This window comes from Neoarius graeffei, chromosome 14, assembly GCF_027579695.1.
Source record: "Neoarius graeffei isolate fNeoGra1 chromosome 14, fNeoGra1.pri, whole genome shotgun sequence".
NCBI classification, from domain to species: Eukaryota; Metazoa; Chordata; class Actinopteri; order Siluriformes; family Ariidae; genus Neoarius; species Neoarius graeffei.
Window position 1 is genome coordinate 57,799 of NC_083582.1, and position 20,299 is coordinate 78,097.

At 42.8% G+C, this 20,299-nt stretch overlaps 1 protein-coding gene across 1 annotated transcript in view; it reads left to right on the forward strand.

Moving 5' to 3' along the window:
* LOC132898637 (voltage-dependent P/Q-type calcium channel subunit alpha-1A-like) overlaps positions 1-20,299 on the forward strand; it is a gene marked incomplete at its 5' end in the record, with an annotated part of 103,802 nt that overhangs the window by 33,864 nt on the left and 49,639 nt on the right. Inside the window, 6 exons of the mRNA XM_060940359.1 lie at positions 2,038-2,154; positions 2,362-2,427; positions 2,576-2,673; positions 2,760-2,910; positions 9,757-9,884; positions 17,349-17,445. Coding sequence (XP_060796342.1) covers positions 2,038-2,154; positions 2,362-2,427; positions 2,576-2,673; positions 2,760-2,910; positions 9,757-9,884; positions 17,349-17,445 — 657 coding nt within the window. The remainder of the gene's footprint in view (positions 1-2,037; positions 2,155-2,361; positions 2,428-2,575; positions 2,674-2,759; positions 2,911-9,756; positions 9,885-17,348; positions 17,446-20,299) is intronic.

Here is a 20,299-nt window from a genome sequence, read left to right on the forward strand (position 1 = left end):
CATCTGGCAGTAAAGGTGATTGACTGTTGTGTGGCATGGTGGAGGCAGAGCTGAACTCGTGATGGGTTCCTGGTGAAAAGACAACCTGCATGCACACACTGCATAATCCATGATTTCTCTCTCTCTCTCTCTCTCTCTCTCTCTCTCTCTCTCTCTGTGTGTGTGTGTGTGTGTGTGTGTGTGTGTGAGAGAGAGATAAGGTGCTGGGTTTAAGGACACACACACATTAATAATGGAATTATATGTCAATGACAAGTTCTGTAATGTTTTCTTACAGACCAAATAAACAGGATCAATAAAAGTCTGACTCCACACTCAGGCCCAGAATCTAATACAAATCATTAATTTTATTATTATTTTTTCATTATTGTTATTTTATTAATTAATGACAAATGTTCTCCATCTATGTTGTATTACTATACACTTTTACACAAACTGTTTTTATTGAATAAATGCATTACTCTTGGACACAATTCACACAGAATGATATTAAAGACACGAGTTCATTGTGTTTGTCACTCGGTCAGACGCTCTATTCACTGTGGTGCATACGGAGACAATCTCAGGAAAATGCATGCACGCACACACACACACACACACACACACACACACACACACACACACACACACACACACACACACACACACACTCAGAGTTTGGGTACCCCTGGCCAAAAGACAATACAGTAGATGTAAACAACTGATTCCAACAAATTCTGGAAACAAATGTGATGCAATCAGTCAAGAACCTGAAGCTGAAAAGAGACTGACTTCCACAACAGGACAATGATCCAAATCATACTCAATATCCACCACAGACTACTTCTAGAAGCTGAAGCTTTTGGGATAGCCCTTACAGTTCCCTGACATGCACATCACTGAAAATATTCATCAGAGAGATCTTGAAAAATAGCCCAAGAATATATCTGCTCTAGAATAGTTCTGCAGTGAAGAGTGGGTGAAAATTCATTTAATAAGAATAAAGAAGAACCTTCTAGCTGGCTACAAGAAGTATTTTCAAACTGTGATATCAGCCAAATGGGGTGTTCTAAGTACTGACTTATTGGGTCAGTGCACACCATCATGTTCATTATGTATAAAGTAACTGTGTGTTAATGTTTGCATTCTTTTGTGTAAAATAAATAAATAAGGCCTGTGATGACCTGGCGACTTGTCCAGGGTGAACCCCGCCTTTCGCCCGTAGTCAGCTGGGATAGGATCCAGCTCGCCTGCGACCCTGTAGAACAGGATAAAGCGGCTACAGATAATGAGATGAGAAAAAATAATAGTTTGCCGCTGAGGTTTTTACTTCTTTTTCCTTAAAATATATAATTTGCTGAGGGGTGCCCAAGCATTTGTATACATGCACACACACACACACACACAAAAAAAACCCTCGAAGAAACCCATGCAGGCATGCGCAGGACATATCTCCACACAGACAGTATCTCCACACAAGATCAGGATGGAACAAAGAACCCTTGCTCACAAACTTTGTTAGTTTTTGATGAATGTTTGTGGAGTCTCACTTTTGGGATCCTGTTTTCCAATATTTGGAGTTTCTACACTGCAATTTTAGATTTTTGTTCTCACCATTCTTAAACCCAAAACCTTTGCCCTTTGCTCTTGCTGGAACTCAGTATGAGTTGCTGTTAGCTGTGTATGAGATTAGCATGCCATGGTCTAGCTGTCAGTGTTGATCCTCGACCTTCCTGGTCAGTGCATTTGGTTGATGGAAGCTTGAATTTAGGGGTTTTGCATCATCTTTCCCAAGTGGATGAAGATATTTGAGTTCTATCCTTTCTGTCTGAATTGCACTCCCTCCCTTTCTTTCCTCTCCTGCTTCTCTCCTTCTCTCGGATATGCGAGGTCTGCTCGGTGCTGCCACGTTCAGTCTCATTTTCTAACGTTTCTGTAACTTCCTTTGTTTTTGTCACACCACCTTTTAATTTTGCCGACTAATACAGAAATTAAGATTTACCAAGAAACTGACATCTTACCTGTTCTCTCTGTGTCTGTTTATCCTTCTTTCTATAGAATAACTTCATCAATCTGAGTTTTCTGAGACTCTTCAGGGCTGCCCGTCTTATTAAGCTCCTCAGGCAGGGTGAAACTATTCGCATCCTACTCTGGACTTTTGTTCAGTCTTTTAAGGTAAAAAAGTGTGAACACTTTCTCATAAATACACAAACAGAAAGAGACAATGCTCTGCTCTTAAACCTATTTTGTTGAGATTCTCTGAGTAGTCAGTGGAAAGCAGTGAGCCCAGACCTTCCAATTACTGAACATCTCTAAGCATTCTTCCAGGAAGACGTCCATCACATTGTTACCTGAATACTAACTGTGTGTGTTTGTGTGCAGGCCTTGCCATATGTGTGCCTACTCATTGCTATGCTGTTCTTCATCTATGCCATCATTGGCATGCAGGTATGATGGGAGCAGAAGCCTTCTCTATTTCAGTCCCACACACAGGTGTCTTTTCACACAAGTGAGAGTTGGTCTTAAAACAGACTGTAGGGAATATTGAACAACCTGTGATGACAGAAATATTAAGATGAATTTGCATGTCTCATAGCTGTTTGGGAACATTGCAATTGAGAAGGACGGAGACAGCTCCATCAACCAGCATAACAACTTCAGGACTTTTTTCCAGGCTCTTATTCTGCTTTTCAGGTGAGTCACTTCTATCAGACAGCTCATGTCAGTGACCAATCTGTTTATGGTACTGGAGCCAAGTTTGGATCTGTGTGAATATGTAGGAGTGCAACAGGAGAGGCGTGGCATGATATCATGCTGTCATGTTTGGGAGAGAAGGAGTGTGATCTCCTCTTTGGGAACATGGAGCCAGAGTGTGGAAGCGAGTTTGCATACCTTTACTTTGTCTCCTTCATCTTCCTCTGTTCCTTCCTGGTGAGAATATGCCCTTTCTTCACCTTTCTGTAAAGCCTTGTTTTGTTTCACATCTCAGTTTGTTGCTAGATGAAAGAATTTTAACAGGTACAAGAATTTCTTTTCGTAGTGAAGCTTGAATATCAGGTAGATAGAAGTGCAAGGGATGAGGGTTAGATAGGGTGTGATTTAGCCTGGGCCCACCCATCCTAAGTGTGACGCAACACGAGGGCCTGTTGCGAACTTAGTCTGGCAAGGCAAGCTATCTCCAGCTCTTCCAAGCTCCCGAAAAATCGGGAGCCAATCAACTTTGAGCATCTCCAACGGCCCTGGGTAGAGGCGTGTTCAAGGCAGTGACGTAGTAGAACTGCGACCGGAATCCATAGATTGTTTACAGAATCTATGCCGGAAGCGCTTCATTCACTAGAAACATTATGAACATGGAGCAGCGGCAAGCCTTTGACACAGCGGTAGATGCTGTATTGAAAGCATTCAACGGGAAGTTCTCATTGAAAATGGAGCAAAGAGCAGCCCTGGAGGTATTTATTCTCCTCCTTCTTCTTCCTGTTACTCAAGCAGTTTCCGTCACGTCACATACGTCAGAGGAAAGAGTGATGTGATTGGTTGAAGCTTCGTCACAGCCTTTTCTGGCTTCGACCAGTAGCAAACTGAGGCATTTCAGGGAGGCGGGTCAACCACGCGCTTTGAGAAACGGTTGGGCTTAATATCTTTGCCAGACCAATGCTCGCAGAGCTTTGAAGTTGTGTTAGCCAGACTAGGTGTGATTAGCAATTAGCATTTTAGAGACAGGGTGTTTAGGACCACACTTCTACTCCACCCCAGATCGATTTAAACATATTTCTTAACAAGAAGATGGTGATCAGGCACTGCTTCTCTATTCCTGGATCCTGGAACTGAACAACTGTGTCCATGTGTCATTTTGGAATCTTTCACCAAAGCTCCATCCCTAAACTTGTAAAGAATCACAACTCAGCAGGTTGTTAACTGGCCTTTATGTCCAGAACTGTGAATCATAAAAAAGGGCTCTTTCAAGACCATGGAAGTAGTATCACCTTTTCCATACACAAGCCTTTTTCACCACCTTTATTGTTTTGCAGTCTTGCTGAAAATCCTCATGGAGTATCAGTTGGCTTACTGAATGCTAAAAAAAGTTTTTTTTAGTGAATCATGATTGAGTTCTATTTTCACCATATTAGTGCAGAAAATTCCAAGGTTGTCATAGCCGAGGGGTGGCAGTGGGGATAAGTTCCCACTGTTTATAAAAAAGATCCTCATGGTGTACATCTCAAATAGCCTCTGATAAAGTCCATCTCCTAGCCTGCATGTGTGGCTTAGATATAAGCCTGACAGAACTGCTACTACTGATAGGAGAAGGGGTGGAAGTGGGTAACTGGCACCTTAAACCGGTGCTTTGGGCAGATGGGGTTCATCAACCTGGGAAGGTAGCCCATCTAGGAGAAGGAAAACTCTAATTTCAAACCTCTGCTGCCTTGCAGTCATACCCATTTATGGGAAAGGCTTTGGGAGTAAACCCCAAGGTTAAATGCGGAGCTGGAGTCCCTAAGGTGGTCTGATGCTGAACTGCAGTGCTTGGCTTCTGCCTTTCCTTTGGACCACAGCAGCTGCATGGAGATGGGGGACCTGCTGCATGGGCAACAGCTGATCCTCTGCATTACCCTGCCCAGGCCTTGTAGCTCCACTGGAGAGGACACTCCAGTGTCATTGCAAGATGTCAACACAACACGGGAAGTGGCAGTTACCGGTTCTAAGCTCATCCGATTGGCAAAGGAAATGAGCACCAGGGGTCACTTCTGATGGTGGGAGGGATCATCACGTCCCACTGGACAGCTACCACCTGCCTTAAGCTGGGCAGCCCCCAGCCAGTAAGGTGCTGTCCCACCATGGCCTGCTTGCTCCACTGGGTGCGTGGAGCCCAGAGAGTCATCTCAAAAAGTAGGCCACAAATTCTGCACCAGGCAACTCAAGAGGGAAGAAGACTCCAGATCTTCGTTTTGCAAGCTGGAATGTCAGGACCATGTGCCCTGGCCTCTCTGCTGACCTGCAGAAAATTGATGATGACTGCAAAACCACCGTCATAGACAAGGAACTCTCACGACTTAACGTCGACATTGCTTGCCTTCAGGAGACTCGGCTGGCTGACAGCAGAACTATCAGAGAAGCAAGTTACACCTTCTTTTGTCAAGGGAAGTCCTCGGATGAACCCTGCCAACACAGTGTCGGCTTTTCTGTGAAGAACACGCTTCTTGCTTGCATTGAGCCTCCATCATCTGGTAGTAAAAGGATCCTAGCATGCCGGCTGGCAACATCCTCAGGCCTAGCCAACATCATCAGTGTGTACGCCTCAACTCTCTACTCCACCCCAGAGGATAAAGATCAGTTCTGTGAAGCCCTGGAAGAAGTGATATCTAGGATCCCAAAAACTGAAGGCCTCTACTTGCTTGGAGACTTCAATGCCAGAGTGGGAGCTGACCAGAGGTGGACAAAGTACCCAAGTTCATTACATAAGTGAAAGTATAGATCCCACTGGTCAAATGTTACTCTGATACAAGTGAAAGTTGTACAGTCAAATTTTTACTTTAGTTAAAGTACTGAAATACCTGCTTTTAAAAATAAGTATTAAAAGTACATTTTCTGTCAATGCATTGTTGTATTATTGCCACAATGCTTACAAAACCTTATGTCTCTGAAGCAACCTACTGAATTTACTGACTAACTTGTAGAACCTGTAGAATAAATGCCTGGTAGAACATTACAAAATGAAACAACTGAATTGACAAAAAAGATTCATTGTCATTTTCAATTTTTTTTATTTTAACACTCTTACCCACTCCCACAAAGCAGCATGGAAGTGTTCTGATACAGCTCTGGCAGTGTTAGAAAAATCAATAAGATGCTAGCTAGTTTTTCTCTTTGGCTACTGGTAAAAAATGCATAGTAGCTATAGTAATTATGCAAGGTCACAAAAGCTACAATATTAACATTACCAAAGACAGAAATGTGAATTCACAAAATGAATGCATGCTGTGTCGTCATGGTGGTTTAACGTTAAGCTAGCTAGTCAGTGAAGCTCCTGACATGCTAGCAGACTCTTTTGAAAAGAAAAGAAAAAAAACATCAACTTTCAAAGCTGCTTCATAATAACGAGTAACGAGGACCTTGATAGAAATGTAGTGGAGTGAAAAGTATGATATTTGTCTTTCAAATGTAGCGAAGTTAAAGTCATAAGTTTCCAAAAAAATACTCAAGTAAAGTACAGATACTCAAAAAGTGTACTTAAGTACAGTACTCAAGTAAATGTATTTCGTTACTGTCCACCTCTGGAGCTGACCGTGAGGCTTGGCCCACCTGCCGTGGTATTCATGGAAGGGGCAAGATCAATGAGAATGGCCAACAACTGCTGGAGCTGTGCTGCTTTCATGACCTATGCATGACCAACACCTTCTTCAAGAGCAAGGAAATTCATCAGGTGTCTTGGAGACACCTGTGTTCTTGCCACTGGCACCTGCTAGACTTATTCATCACCAGGTGTGCGGAACTCGCCAGTGTTCTCCTCACCCACAGCTATCACAGTGCGGACTGTGAAATGGATCACTCCCTTGTGGCCAGCAAGGTGTATGTAGCACCAAAGAAGATACATCACTCCAAGAAGAAGGGTCATTCACACATCAACACTTGCTGTGTAAGAAACCCAGAGAAGATGCAGCAGTTCATCAGTAAGCAGTTCATCAATAGAGAGTGGGGGTAGGAGTTAATACGTTTTTACTTCTTCCTACTCCTTTTCGAACATGTTTAAGTTAATTTTAATTATTATTATTAGTTAATTAGTAGTAAAATTAGTCGTTTTTATATATTCTTTTTCTTTTCTTTTTTCTTTATTCTATGATTATGGTTATTTAGTTTGTTTGGTTTTGTTTTGATTTTACTGTTCACTGTTCACACATGTTTGAAATAAAGATTTCAATTTCAAATTTCAAAAAATTTAAGCTGCAAGAGGCCCTCGATGATAAGACGCCTGACGAAGACTCCATTAATGCCAAGTGGTCCCACCTCCAAGATGCCATGTACAGCTCGGCCATCACTGCCTATGGGAAAAAGGAGCATAAAAACGCTGACCCAAATGAGGCCCACTGGGAAGAAATGGAGCCCATGACTGAGACCAAGAGGAGATCCCTCCTAGCTTACAAGGCAGCGCCTAGCCCTAGTACACTGAAAGCCCTCAAGACTGCCAGGAAAAAAGCCCAGCAGACTGCCTGCCACTGTGCCAACACCTACTGGCTGAACCTCTGCAGCAGTATACAGGCAGCTGCCGACACCGGGGATGCAAGAGGGATGTATGAGGGCATCAAGAAGGCAACAGGCCCATCTACTAACAAGACCGCCCCACTCAAGTCGAAGATGGGTGAAGTTATCACAGACCAGGGGAAGCAGTGGCAACACTGGGTTGAGCATTACCTTGAGCTGTACGTAACCCAGAATGTTGTCACCGACACTGTCCGAGACGCCATCCCAGATTTGCCTGTCATGGAGGAGCTAGATATACCACCTACCATAGAAGAGCTCAGTATAGGCATCAACTGTCTTGCGAGTGGGAAGGCCCCTAGGAGTGATGGCATTCTGTCAGAAGTCTTGAAGAGCGGGAAATCTGCACTGCTCCAACCCCTGCATGAACTCCTCTGCCTCTGCTGGGAACAGGGACACATCCCCCAGGACATGTGTGATGCTAATATCATCACTTTGCACAAGAACAAAGGAGGCTGGAGTGACTGCAACAACTACAGGGGAATCTCCCTCCTTAGCATTGTCAGGATGGCATTCGCCCGTGTTGCTCTGGTGCGTCTGCAGACCCTAGCCTCCCGTGTCTACCCAGAGTCCCAGTGTGGCTTCTGAGCTGGCTGGTCAACTGTGGACATGATCTTCTTGCTACTCCAGCTGCAGGAGAAGTGTCAAGAACAGCAAATGCCACTCTTCATCGCCTTCATTGACTTGACAAAGGCATTTGACCTGGTCAGCTGGAGCAGACTTTTCAGACTACTGCAGAAGATCAGTTCTCCTCCCCAACTGCTCGCGGTTGTCACTTCCTTCCATGAAAACATGCACAGCACAGTTTGCTTCAGTGGTGCAACATCTGAGGCCTTCCTGGTCATCAGTGGAGTAAAGCAAGGCTGTGTTCTTGCGCCAGTGCTCTTTGGCATCATCTTCTCCATGCTCCTCCAGTTTGCCTTCAAGGATTGCAGCGAGGGTGTCTACATTCACACCCAGGCTGACAGCAAGCTTTTCAACATCGCTCGCCTTCGTGCAAAGTCCAAAGTCACAGAGGTACTCATCTGTGAGATGCTCTTTGCTGATGACGCAACCTTGACATCACACACTGAAGATGGCCTGCAGCAGCTTGTCAGTCACCTCTCCCACAATGGATTGACCATCAGTCTGAAGAAGACAAACATGTGCAAGGTGCATTCACTCCTCTAAACATCACCATCAGTGGGCACAGCCTGGAAGTTGTTGAGAGCTTCATGTACCTCGGGTCCACTGTCTCCAGTTCGCTCTCCACTGATGTAGAGGTGAACAACAGGATCGCCAAGGCAGCAGCAGTTTTGGCTAAGCTAAACCAGAGAGTCTGGAAAAACCCCAGCCTCACTGAAAAGACCAAACTGCGAGTCCACCAGGCCTGCGTGCAAGGCAAACTCCTCTACAGTAGTGAGGCGTGGACCACATATGCCAGCCACAAGAGGAAACTCAACAGCTTCCACCTGAGGTGCCTCAATTGTATTCTACATATCTGAAAGCAGGACAAGGTGCCCAACACAGAGGTCTTGAAACACGCCAAGATGAGCAGCATGTTCACCATTCTCAGTGAGTGGTGTCTTCGTTGGCTCGTCCACATCAAGAGAATGGACTCAGGTCACATTCCCAAAGATTTGATGCATGGTGAGCTGGCAGAGGGTTCACAACAGGCGGGATGACCACGCCTGCAGTACAAAGATGCCTGCAAGAAAAACATGAAACTGTCCAGCATCAACGTCACCACCTGGGAATGATGTGCAGATGACCATGCAGCTTGGTGCCTTGCCATCAGAAAGGGCATACAGAGAGCAGGGGAGACAAGGAATGAAAACCTTGAGAACAAGAGAGCCAGAAGGAAGGAGAGAAAATGACAGCCTCAGCAGGCATCGCTGTTCATCTGCAGCAAATGCAGCAGAGACTGTCATTCACAGATTGGACTGCACAGCCACTTGTGAAGATGCAGATAAAAACATATCTGGACGCTACACCATCGTATCTCATAGACAGAAGGATCCCGACGAGTGCAGAAAATATGCTGTAGATGGTGTGCTGTGGAGCAGTGGAAACACACTTGGAACAGAAGTTTTACATCTCTAGAAAGTTCCTATGAAATCAGAGTCTAACAGTCTGTAAAAGGAGAGCTCTGTTAGTCCTGTAGGATATTATTGGCTGAATGCTAAGCTGTCTGGAGTCAGGGCTGAAGGCTGTTCATTCCTACTATAAAAACAAACAACTTTTTCTTGGGGATATAACTGGGGAGAGACAGAAATGGGAGCTATAAAGTGTACAGATAATGTAGCACTTCAGATATAAAAAGTTAGTCCTTGAGCTGAGTGGTCCTAAGTTAAATTAGGCTGATTTGCAGTACTGGTTGTAGTCTAAAGATGCCATCTACTGTTCCAAAAAACAGTAATATGAAAAGAAGGGGCAGACAATAAAGCCAGATCAAACTCGCAACGTAATGCATATTGATCTGACTTAGGTTTGAGTAAGGTGCTGCGTACAAAGAAATGACCCAGTTTGGTTTGTGTGTGTTTGTAGATGTTGAATCTCTTTGTGGCTGTTATAATGGATAATTTTGAGTACCTGACAAGAGATTCCTCAATTCTGGGACCTCATCACCTGGATGAGTATGTGAGGATCTGGGCAGAATACGACCCTGCAGCCTGGTGAGAAATTTTTACACAAATTCATCTTAGACGCTGATGCATTTAAATAGTCTGTAACCCATACTAATAAATACACAGTGATGAGTAACAAAAGTATTTATATATGTGCACGCAGGTTTTTTTAATACTTATGCTGTACCGAAAATATTCAATTTTTTCAAGCTTTCATCACACTTACACCTAAACCACCAACTACACCTACACCAATCTACACAGTCACCAAAACCTACACCATCACCTACCACAACATCTCTCTGGGTGCCGTGCCAGTGGCAGCCTGTTGCAGCAGATCTGTGTCGTGTGTTTTTAGTTTTTCATCTCATCTGTCTTATAGTCACTAGTCTTGAGTCTAGTCTTTAAGTTATTCATTTCTTGTGTGGCTCAGTGGTGTTATTTTAGTATTTACTCTTATTTGTAACGTCTCCATTAAACAACCATGGATCTCCATCATCAGAGATGGATGCTGAGTGCACTGTGTACAATTGATATCAGCTGATAACTGATATGCGAATCTGCTTTGTTATCCGGAGATGGACTTCAGGTCCCAGAGGAGCTCAGGAGATGATGCAGCAGATGTAGGGCAGGACTAAACAAAGACTAATGAAATGGCAGTTCAGACCATTCCTCCCATCGATCCTCATGGAGAATATGTGGTCTCTGGATAATAAAATGGATGAATTTGGAGCACTGTTAAAATACTAAAGTGTTTATAAGGAATGTAGCATCATTTTGCCTTTCCAAGACTTGCTTACAGGTGCACGTCCCCAATGCCAGTGCTACCATCGCATAACTTTCAGATGATATGGAGTGGGAAGGGGAAAGTTTGTGGCCTTGCTGTGCTTATAACAGATGATGTAACATGAACATTTGTAGCATGGACATTGAATTGTTGACCGTGGGTTTGTGCCCATAATGTCTGATGAGAGAATTCCCATCTCCCATTGTTGTTTACATTCCCCCTTCTGCTTTGTTGGATGCAGCTGGTGACATCAGCTGTGCCATAACAGTGAGACTGCAAAGACAACAACCTAATAAGTTTCTGGCTCTCTCTGGTGACTTCAACCATGACACTCTCTCCACTCTGCCTACAGTTCACCAGTTTGTTAAATGTTTTACCAAAGCATTGGATTTACTGTAAGCAAACATTTGAAGTACAGTGTTTTGCAAAAGTATTCATCCCCCTTGGTGTTTGTCCTGTTTTGTCGCATTACAAGCTGGAATTAAAATGTTTTTTTTTTTTTTTTGGGGGGGGGGGGGGGGTAGCACCATTTGATTTACACAATATGCCTACCAATTTAAAGGTGAAAATTGTTGTTTTATTGTGACACAAACAATAATTAAGATGAAAAAACAGAAATCTGGAGTGTGCATAGGTATTCAACCCCAAAGTCAATACTTTGTAGAGCCACCTTTTTGCTGCAATTACAGCTGCAAGTCTCTTAGGGTATGTCTCTATTAGCTTAGCACATCTAGCCACTGGGATTTTTGCCCATTCCTCAAGGCAAAACTACTCCAACTCTCTCAAGTTAGATGGGTTGCGTTGGTGTACAGCAATCTTCAAGCTATGCAACAGATTCTCAATTGGATTGAGGTCTGGGCTTTGACTTGGCCATTCCAAGACATTTAAATGTTTCCCTTTAAACCACTCCAGTGTAGCTTTAGCAGTATGTTAAGGATCATCATCCTGCTGGACCGTGAACCTTCATCCCAGTCTCAAACCTCTGGCTGACTCAAACAGGTTTTCCTCCAGAATTGCCCTGTATTTAGTGCCATCCATCTTTCCTTCAGTCCTGACCAGCTTTCCTGTCCCTGCAGATGAAAAAACATCCCCACAGCATGATGCTGCCACCACCATGCTTCACTGTAGGAATGGTGTTCTCAGGGTGTTGGGTTTGTGACACACATGGCATTTCCCATGATGGCCCAAAACATTGATTTTAGTCTCATTTGACCAGAGAATCTTCTTCCATGTGTTTGGGGAGTCTGCCACATGCTGTTGGGCAAACTCCAAATGTGTTTTCTAAAGCAATGGCTTTTTTTTATGGCCACTCTTCCATAAAGCCCCGCCCTGTGGAGTGTACGGCTTAAAGTGGTCCTATGGACAGATACTGCCATCTCTGCTGTGGATCTTTGCAGCTCCCTCAGTGTTATCTTTGGTGTCTTTGTTGCATCTCTGATTAATGCCCTTCTTGCCCAGTCTGTGAGTTTTGGTGAGCGGGGCCTTCTCTTGACAGGTTTGTAGTGGTGCCATATTCTTTCCATTTTGCTCTAATTGATTCAATGGTGCTCCCTGGGATATTCAAAGTTTGGGATTTTTTATTTTTATTTTTATAACCCAACCCTGAGCTATACTTCTCCACAACTTTGTCTGTGACCAGTTTGGAGGCTCCTTGGTTCTCATGTTGCTTGCTTAGTAGTGTTGCAGAGTCAGGGTCCTTCTAGAACAGGTTGATTTATACAGACATTATGTGAGAGATCATGTGATACTTTGCACAAAGGTGGATCTTAATAAACTAATTATATGACTTATGAAGTGAACTGGTTGGACCAGCTCTTATTTAGGGGTTTCATACGAAAGGGGGTGAATACCTATGCACACTCCAGATTTCTGTTTTTTCATCTTAATTATTGTTTGTGTCACAATAAAACAACAATTTTCACCTTTAAAGTGGTAGGCATGTTGTGTAAATCAAATGGTGCTAATGCCCCCCCCCCAAAAAAAAAAAATCCATTTTAGTTCCAGCTTGTAATGCGACAAAGCAGGACAAACACCAAGGGGGATGAATACTTTTGCAAGACACTGTACATATAATTCTACTGCTATTCCCTCACTTTGAAGATCAGATCATTAGCTGGTCCTGTTCACTGCCAGCTACTCACCAGCTGTACAGTAACATCTGGCACTCAAAAGACCAGTTAGGAAATGGACTTGTGAAACTGTGGAGATTCCACATGGCTGTTTTGAGACCACATAATGGGATATACTTTGTCATTCACATGTGGAGGACATTAACAGTATGACTATGTCACAGACTATATCAATTTCTGTTTTGAAAACATCATTCCCACCAGAGAAGTTCACTTGGGCTGACTGTCACTGTGAACCAGGTGAAAAGGGAGCTATTAAGACACCGTCCGAGCAAAGCCACTGGGCCAGATAGCATTAGCCTGAGGGTCTAAAAAGACTCTTCACCCTGAGAATGAGGAAGGGAGAAGCATTCATACTCGGGAAAATGTTTATCTTATTAATGTTTGTCTAATTCCAGTTAAAAGTGTGCCTAACATCTTTCAGTGAGTACAGAGTATTTGTTTTAATTTCTCACATGATGAAGACCCTGGAGAGATTGGTTCTTGTCTATCTCAGTGCTAAAGTTGGCTCATCAAAGGATCCCCTTCAGTTGCATATCAACAGCAAGTGGGTGTAGATGATGCCATTATAAAAAAGAAAAGGTACAAAAAAGTACTATGAGGGTCATGAATTTTGACTTTTCCAGTGCCTTTTACCTCATACAACCGTCCTTGCTTGTGTAGAGCGTTAGGCAGTGCAGGTGGACACCACCACCAGCTACTGCATCACTGACTACCTGACAGCCAGACCCCAGTTTATGCAGTTTAGGAACTGTGTTGGATAAGTTGGTTAGCAACACAGGAACACCATAAAGAACAGTTCTATCTTCTTTCTTGTTCACATTATACACCTCAGGTTTTAAGTACACCTCAAATACAGAAAACAGAAGTTTTCTAATGACTCTGCTGTAGTGGGGTGGCTGAGAGAAGGGCATGAGTCAGAATACAGAAGTTTAACAGTTGCGTTGCATGGTGTGGAAGGAAGAACCTACAGCTCAACATAACTGAGACAAAAGAGACCGTGGTGGACTTAAGAAGATCTAAGACCCCATTGACCCCCGTCTCTATCCTTGGGAACCATGTGGAAGTGGAATCCTACAAATACCTTGGGGAATATCTAAAAGTTCCTCCACTTACCGGTAATTTATTATCACTGGTAAAGTTGACATTTGAAACGATTTGTTATCATTTCACAAATTTCAGTAGTTAATGTTACTGCATTTCGCTGTTTTTTTTCCACTATGCTTTGAAATGCACCTTTAAGAGTTTGCTCTTTCACCCACCCTTTAAGACTAAGCTCTCAGCTCATGGGTGAGATGTAAATGTAACATGAACAGTGAAGAACCAGTGTTCTGCCACACTGCCTGGAGTTTTCTAGCTAAGTTTGGGAAGACGCCGTGGATTCTGTGACTGCTGAATGAACGAATGACATTAGATTGCTGAGACTTTTGAAGAAAAAGGCTCTCAGAATGAGATATGGTGATATTTTGCTTTTAGGGCATGTACAGTAATAGTGAAAAGGTGGAGTCCCCTTCTACACCTTTCTGGAAATGATACCTCAAGTCATGTGTGGTGGAAGGAGGTACTACATCTAACCTGATGAAATAGTAAACAAATGTCCATCCCAATTTGTACAAAGAATTCCAGGAATGGAAGATGTGCATGGTCTCATCTCATCTCATTATCTCTGATGTGCATGGTGATCACATAAATAAATATTGTCTGACTGGGGTGGCACAGTGGTATAGTGGTTAGCACTGTCGCCTCACACACTGCAAAAAATTGAAAACTGAATTTGAGGAGAAAACTACTTAATACTAGTGAAATTATCTTGCTGCAAAGACAGATATTTTTACTTGACAAGACATCTTAGAATAAGTTGGTTGCAATCTAGAACTAGGGTTAATAATCTCAGAATTGGTGTCTTGTATTCTTCTAATAGGAAATGCTAGATCATTTCAACTATTTTCAAGATATTTTCACTTGCTAAGATATCATTTTTGCAGTCCAGCAAGAAGGTCCGGGTTCGAGCCCCGTGGCCGGCGAGGGCCTTTCTGTGTGGAGTTTGCATGTTCTCCTCGTGTCCGCGTGGGTTTCCTCCGGGTGCTCCGGTTTCCCCCACAGTCCAAAGACATGCAGGTTAGGTTAACTGGTGACTCTAAATTGAGCGTAGGTGTGAATGTGAGTGTGAATGGTTGTCTGTGTCTATGTGTCAGCCCTGTGATGACCTGGCGACTTGTCCAGGGTGAACCCCGCCTTTCGCCCGTAGTCAGCTGGGATAGGATCCAGCCCGCCTGTGACCCTATACAGGATAAGTGGCTACAGATAATGGATGGATGGATGGATGGATGGATGGATTGTCTGAATGATCGATACCGAACTTTGTCCATGATTAGTTTATTTACAATATTTCCTGTCCTGAATCTAACTAACAGACTTGGCCACTTGCAATATAAGTTTAGCAGACCTGACGTTACACAGAGTGAGCTGCAGCCAGCTGCTGTGATGACAATGCTAAGGCTGCTGTTTGTCGTCCTCAGCTCTGTCCTCACTAATACGTTTTAGTTTTAAAATGCAGCACTTTTGCTACATTTATGTCCAGTGTCCACACTACTCCAGAGTTTTCAGGTCCCTGAAACAGAGACTTTTGGAAACACTCCTGGCCTCATTTAGTGTGAAAACTCCAGGGTGGTGTTTTAGTGTAGACGGGCGAAAATGGAGATGTCTGGAAATGATGATGCAGACCCCCACATTCACTTCCTGATTGGGTCCCATCAGTCACAACATATCCTTCCCTGATTTGTCACGCTCCTATCACATGACTGTTTCCCAGAACAAAACAAATGGCATCAGCTGTTTATACTGGCATGTGTGTGCCCAGTGTATGTGAATGGTCATGTGTTGTGTGTTTTCAGGCATGTTGGTATGGACAGAGATTATTTCTGATATGGAGCTAAAACGCTCATCAGGACGGAAATCGTTTTCATATTAAAACTAAAACTTATGAGTGTGGATGTAGCCTTAGCCTACTTAGCAGCCTACTCCTTGTAATCCTTAGTGAATTCATGAATAAAAGAATAGCGAGGCTATTTCAATAAACTTAGTCAGACATTTGTAAAATTGGCCGAATTATAAATCCTTCTTTCTGCACCTGTCACAGACAGACAGTCAGAAGCAGGAAGTCAAATTTTAACTCATTTAATGAACTGTTTAAACAATGCAACTTTTAATGTTTATTAATTTTATTTTATTAATTAATTAATTTATTTATTGCATTGGTACTGAACTAGTACCGTTACCATTCTACAATGCCAGGTACTGTACTGAACCCAAAATTTTGGTACCAAACCAATCCTAATACACTTTGACAACACACTGGACTGGACATGAAACACTGAGGCAGTCTACAAGAAGGGACAGAGCAGACTCTTTCTTTCTTTTTCTTTCTTTTTTTTTAAAGGAAGCTCAGGTCCTCCGATGTATGCAACAGGATGCTACATCTGTTCTACCAGTTGGTTGTGGTGGGCACCATCTTCTTCACAGCAATATGCTGGGAGGGTGGCTTCAGAGTAGGAGATGCCAGCGGACTAAACAAACAGACTGTACATGTCATTGGGGCTAAACTGGACTTCATGTTAATCATGATCAATGTCTCTCACCCCCCCCCCCCCCCATGAGCACCCAATCATGCAGCATAGCACTTTCTGCATTGTCTTTATTTTTATTTATTCTTTTTATGGACCATCTCACATTCACTTGACAGTCACCTTATGATCACTTGCACTACATAGCATTTCATTTTTATCATATTTATTTTATTTTTATTGAAAATTTACTGCTGTATGGGTACTGTAATGTATGTTTTCTGTGCATTGTCTGTGTCATTATAATCTGTTTATTGTACTGCTGCAACAAAACAATTTTCTTCATGGATCAATAAAGTATACCTCACCTACACTGACACCATCACCTCCACACTCACAGATGATGTTACCTTTCTGTTTGCTGAGGAATATGAAATGTGCAGGCCAGGTCTCTGAAGGAGGAGCTGCTCCAAGCCCATTGTTTCCCCGTTGCTCAGGAAGTGGTGTCCCACCATACAGAGTGGACGATGGATTCTGACTATCAATCCATTCCCCTCTCTCTCCATATCCTGTTCTGTGAATTGGTGGCTGCCCCCCATGTGTCCCCATCCTCTGTCTATGGAATATAGGATACTTAGATCCAAACTTACTGTGCTAAACACCTGTCCCAGTTCTGACTAAAGGACACACTAAGTTTCTGAGTATCTGCATTCCAGTGACCATATGACAACTCACTAATACCCAAAGACCCAGCGTGATTCTGATCCCCTGCTGTGGTGGACAGGGAGACAGGCTGTGGGAAATAGAGCAAACATTTTCAAAAAGGAAAAAAAAAACAGAAGAGAATGAATACATTTTCCTCAGTATTTTTTTCATGAAATGCACTAGCAGCTTCAATAGCTGATGGCAAGTAAGACAGTTGATGTGTTTGTGAATGTAATCCTGTTCTCTTTCTGTGTCTAATCTGTTTCTTCTTCGTGTATCTGTCTCTGTTCTGTGTTTTTACTCTAACCTCCCTGTATTCTTCTTGCAGCGGGCGCATTCATTATAAGGATATGTACAGTTTATTACGAGTTATCGACCCCCCACTGGGCTTAGGAAAGAAATGCCCTCATAGGGTGGCCTGCAAGGTTTGATTTCCACTAAAAAAAAAACTAATAGCACCTGCTAGCATCCAGAATGGAATGACTCTTGCTTATCTTAATTTTTTTTCTTTTTGTTTCTCTTTTTGAAAACATTCCACCATTTCGACTTGCATTCTGATATGAAAAAGAGAATGTGCAGGACAATGCAGACACTCTCAGACGCATGAAATGTCCCACTTTGAATGAAAACGAGCAAAAGAGAGGAAACGCCTAAAGAAAATTTAAAAGCCACCTTTGTTTTTCGCTTGCTAGGCTTAGCTGACATGGTAGCGTGCATTGTTCTGGGAGGGGGGGCAGAAACTGCATTGACATAAAAGTGCCATATTACCATCATGTCTGCAGCGGGACTTTATGCCTGTTCTATGAACCTATACATAGAACTCAGAAGGGTGAGATAGCCAGCCCACCCTCTTTCCTCCTCCTCTTTCCTTTTTTCTTGTCTTCTTTCCTCTTGTCACAGCAAATAAACCAGGCATCAGTATGAGAGACTACGGAACCTCTCCCCTTCACCAGTCTAAACTAGTAACCTTCTTTTTTTGTTCTGTTCTCCTCCCCACCTCCTTCTTCTCTTTCATTTGAATTTTCTCCCTTTTCCCCCATGCACCTGGTGTGGTCATGCTGGTGGGTTTTTTTTTTTTTGGTTTTTTGGTCATCCCAGTGGCAGGATCAGTTACAGGGATATGTATGACATGCTCAGGCAAATGTCACCACCGTTAGGCCTGGGGAAGAAGTGCCCTGCACGGGTTGCATACAAGGTAGAGGGAACTGACTCCGAGTGGCCACAAGCTGTGTGTTGTACCTGTTGGTGTTTACTTTTTCTTTGTCTCCCCCTCTTTTTTGCCCTCCTTTGTTCTCTGATGTGAGGCAAATGCTGTTGTGATTATTTGGCTTGGGGTGGTTTGTGGTGGTGGGGGCATTAAGTGTTAGCTAGGCCAATCCACAGGGAAGCGGGAATGGAAGGACCTTCTCAGCGCTTTTGCACCGCATAAGAACACACATGGATGCACACATGCACGCACACACACACACACACACACACACACACACACACACACACACACACACACACACACACTTTTAGACACACTCAGAAACATGCACATGCTCATGTGGTCAAAAACATCTCATGCTTTTGGTTAAACAATGTGACTACTGGAGATTATTTTATGTTCTGGGTCAGTACATTAAAGCAAATGCCAGTGCTTTAATGTAAAATTAAATAATGAACTCTAAATGGAAACAAAAAGGTTTTTCAAAAATCTTTGGAAATTAAAAAAAATTATTTTCAGACATGTGCACGACACGCACTACAAGCAACCCATACATGTTCAGACACAGGTGTGTGCGAGTGCAGCAGTGGTGGAAAGGTCTTAAGGACTTCAGTCCTCCGAATCCCTCAGTCCTGTGGATGGCACTTTCTCAAAATCTTTGTGTGCACCAGCTCTCTCTCTCTCCCTCTCTCTCTCTCTCTCTCTCTCTGACTCCCTCCCTCACACACACACACACACACACACACACACACACACACACACACACACACACACACACACACACACACACACACACTCACTTTACAGGACAGAGGAGGTAAGTCATAGTGACAGCAATATTAACCTTCTGTTGAACAGTCTTATACTCTGTCCAAAATAAATCCCACAGATAAGAGGAATTTTGTTTTGATTTTGTTCCTGATTATTATGGAGTAAGGACAGTGTTCCATGGCAAAAGTCCAACAGAAATCTTATAAGTCAACATTTTCCACTTTATTTCCTCTGTCAATGCAGTTGTACTGTGTTTCTGGCCCCTCCTCTTGGCATTCTGTCTCGCCCTATGCATGGCCAGCCTCCTGGGACACTGCCATCCCCCTCTGCCCTCCATCTCTCTCTCTCTCTCTCTCTCTCTCTCTCTCTCTCTCTCTCTCTCTCTCTCCCAATCCTCTGAACACACTACTCACACTTTTCATTTAACCCTTTATTTTAGTAAGCATCCAAACTAATTCTCCATAATGTAATTGGATCCAGTTGTAGTTAGAAAATCAGTCTGTAATAAAACAGCAGCGATATTAGCTTATGGGAAGAGAAAAGTAACAGTAATATAAGCAGCAAGTGGTTCTAAAGCTTAACATTTATAATGAGATTGAAATAATGAGATTGATAATCATACAATCATATTTTTTCCCTCCATCTCTCTATTTTCTGGAAGAACATCAGTGACTCACTGTAGATTGAGTCCTGCATGTTTTCAGTTACATAATGGAGGAGAATCTTAGTTACTCTTCCATGATATCTTTCCATCACAGTTACAGTGGAATTGTTAAATTATGGAGTTTGGAATGCTACTTTCATCTCTTTTTTTCTTCTATTTTGGCTCTTCTCCGTCATATTCTCCTAAAGCTGATAAATGCTCTTAAATTAATTTCCTTCTTTTGTATGATGTTTACACCATGCATGCATTCTTTCTTTCTTTCTTTCTTTCTTTCTTTCTTTCTTTCTTTCTTTCTTTCTTTTTTAAGTTTTCCTTATTTTTATGCCTGTATTTATCTTAGTCTAAACATTTTCCACTTTTTATGCTCCTTTTGATACAGTATAGTCAGATAATCCCCGAGTTATAATAGTGGAAAATCTGCCAGAATAAAATCTGAGTGAGTCAGACGGCAGTTAGAGATATGAGGTGACAAGTCTAGTGGAAAGATGTGAGTAGGGTAATATAGGAATTGTTTTTCTATAGCACATCGAAAATCAAGTTTTAGTGTTGATGCATATACTGAAGGGTTATCTTCAACAATGACATCACTGAAATGGCGGTTTTTAAAAATGTTTCTCAACTTTCATTCATAGTT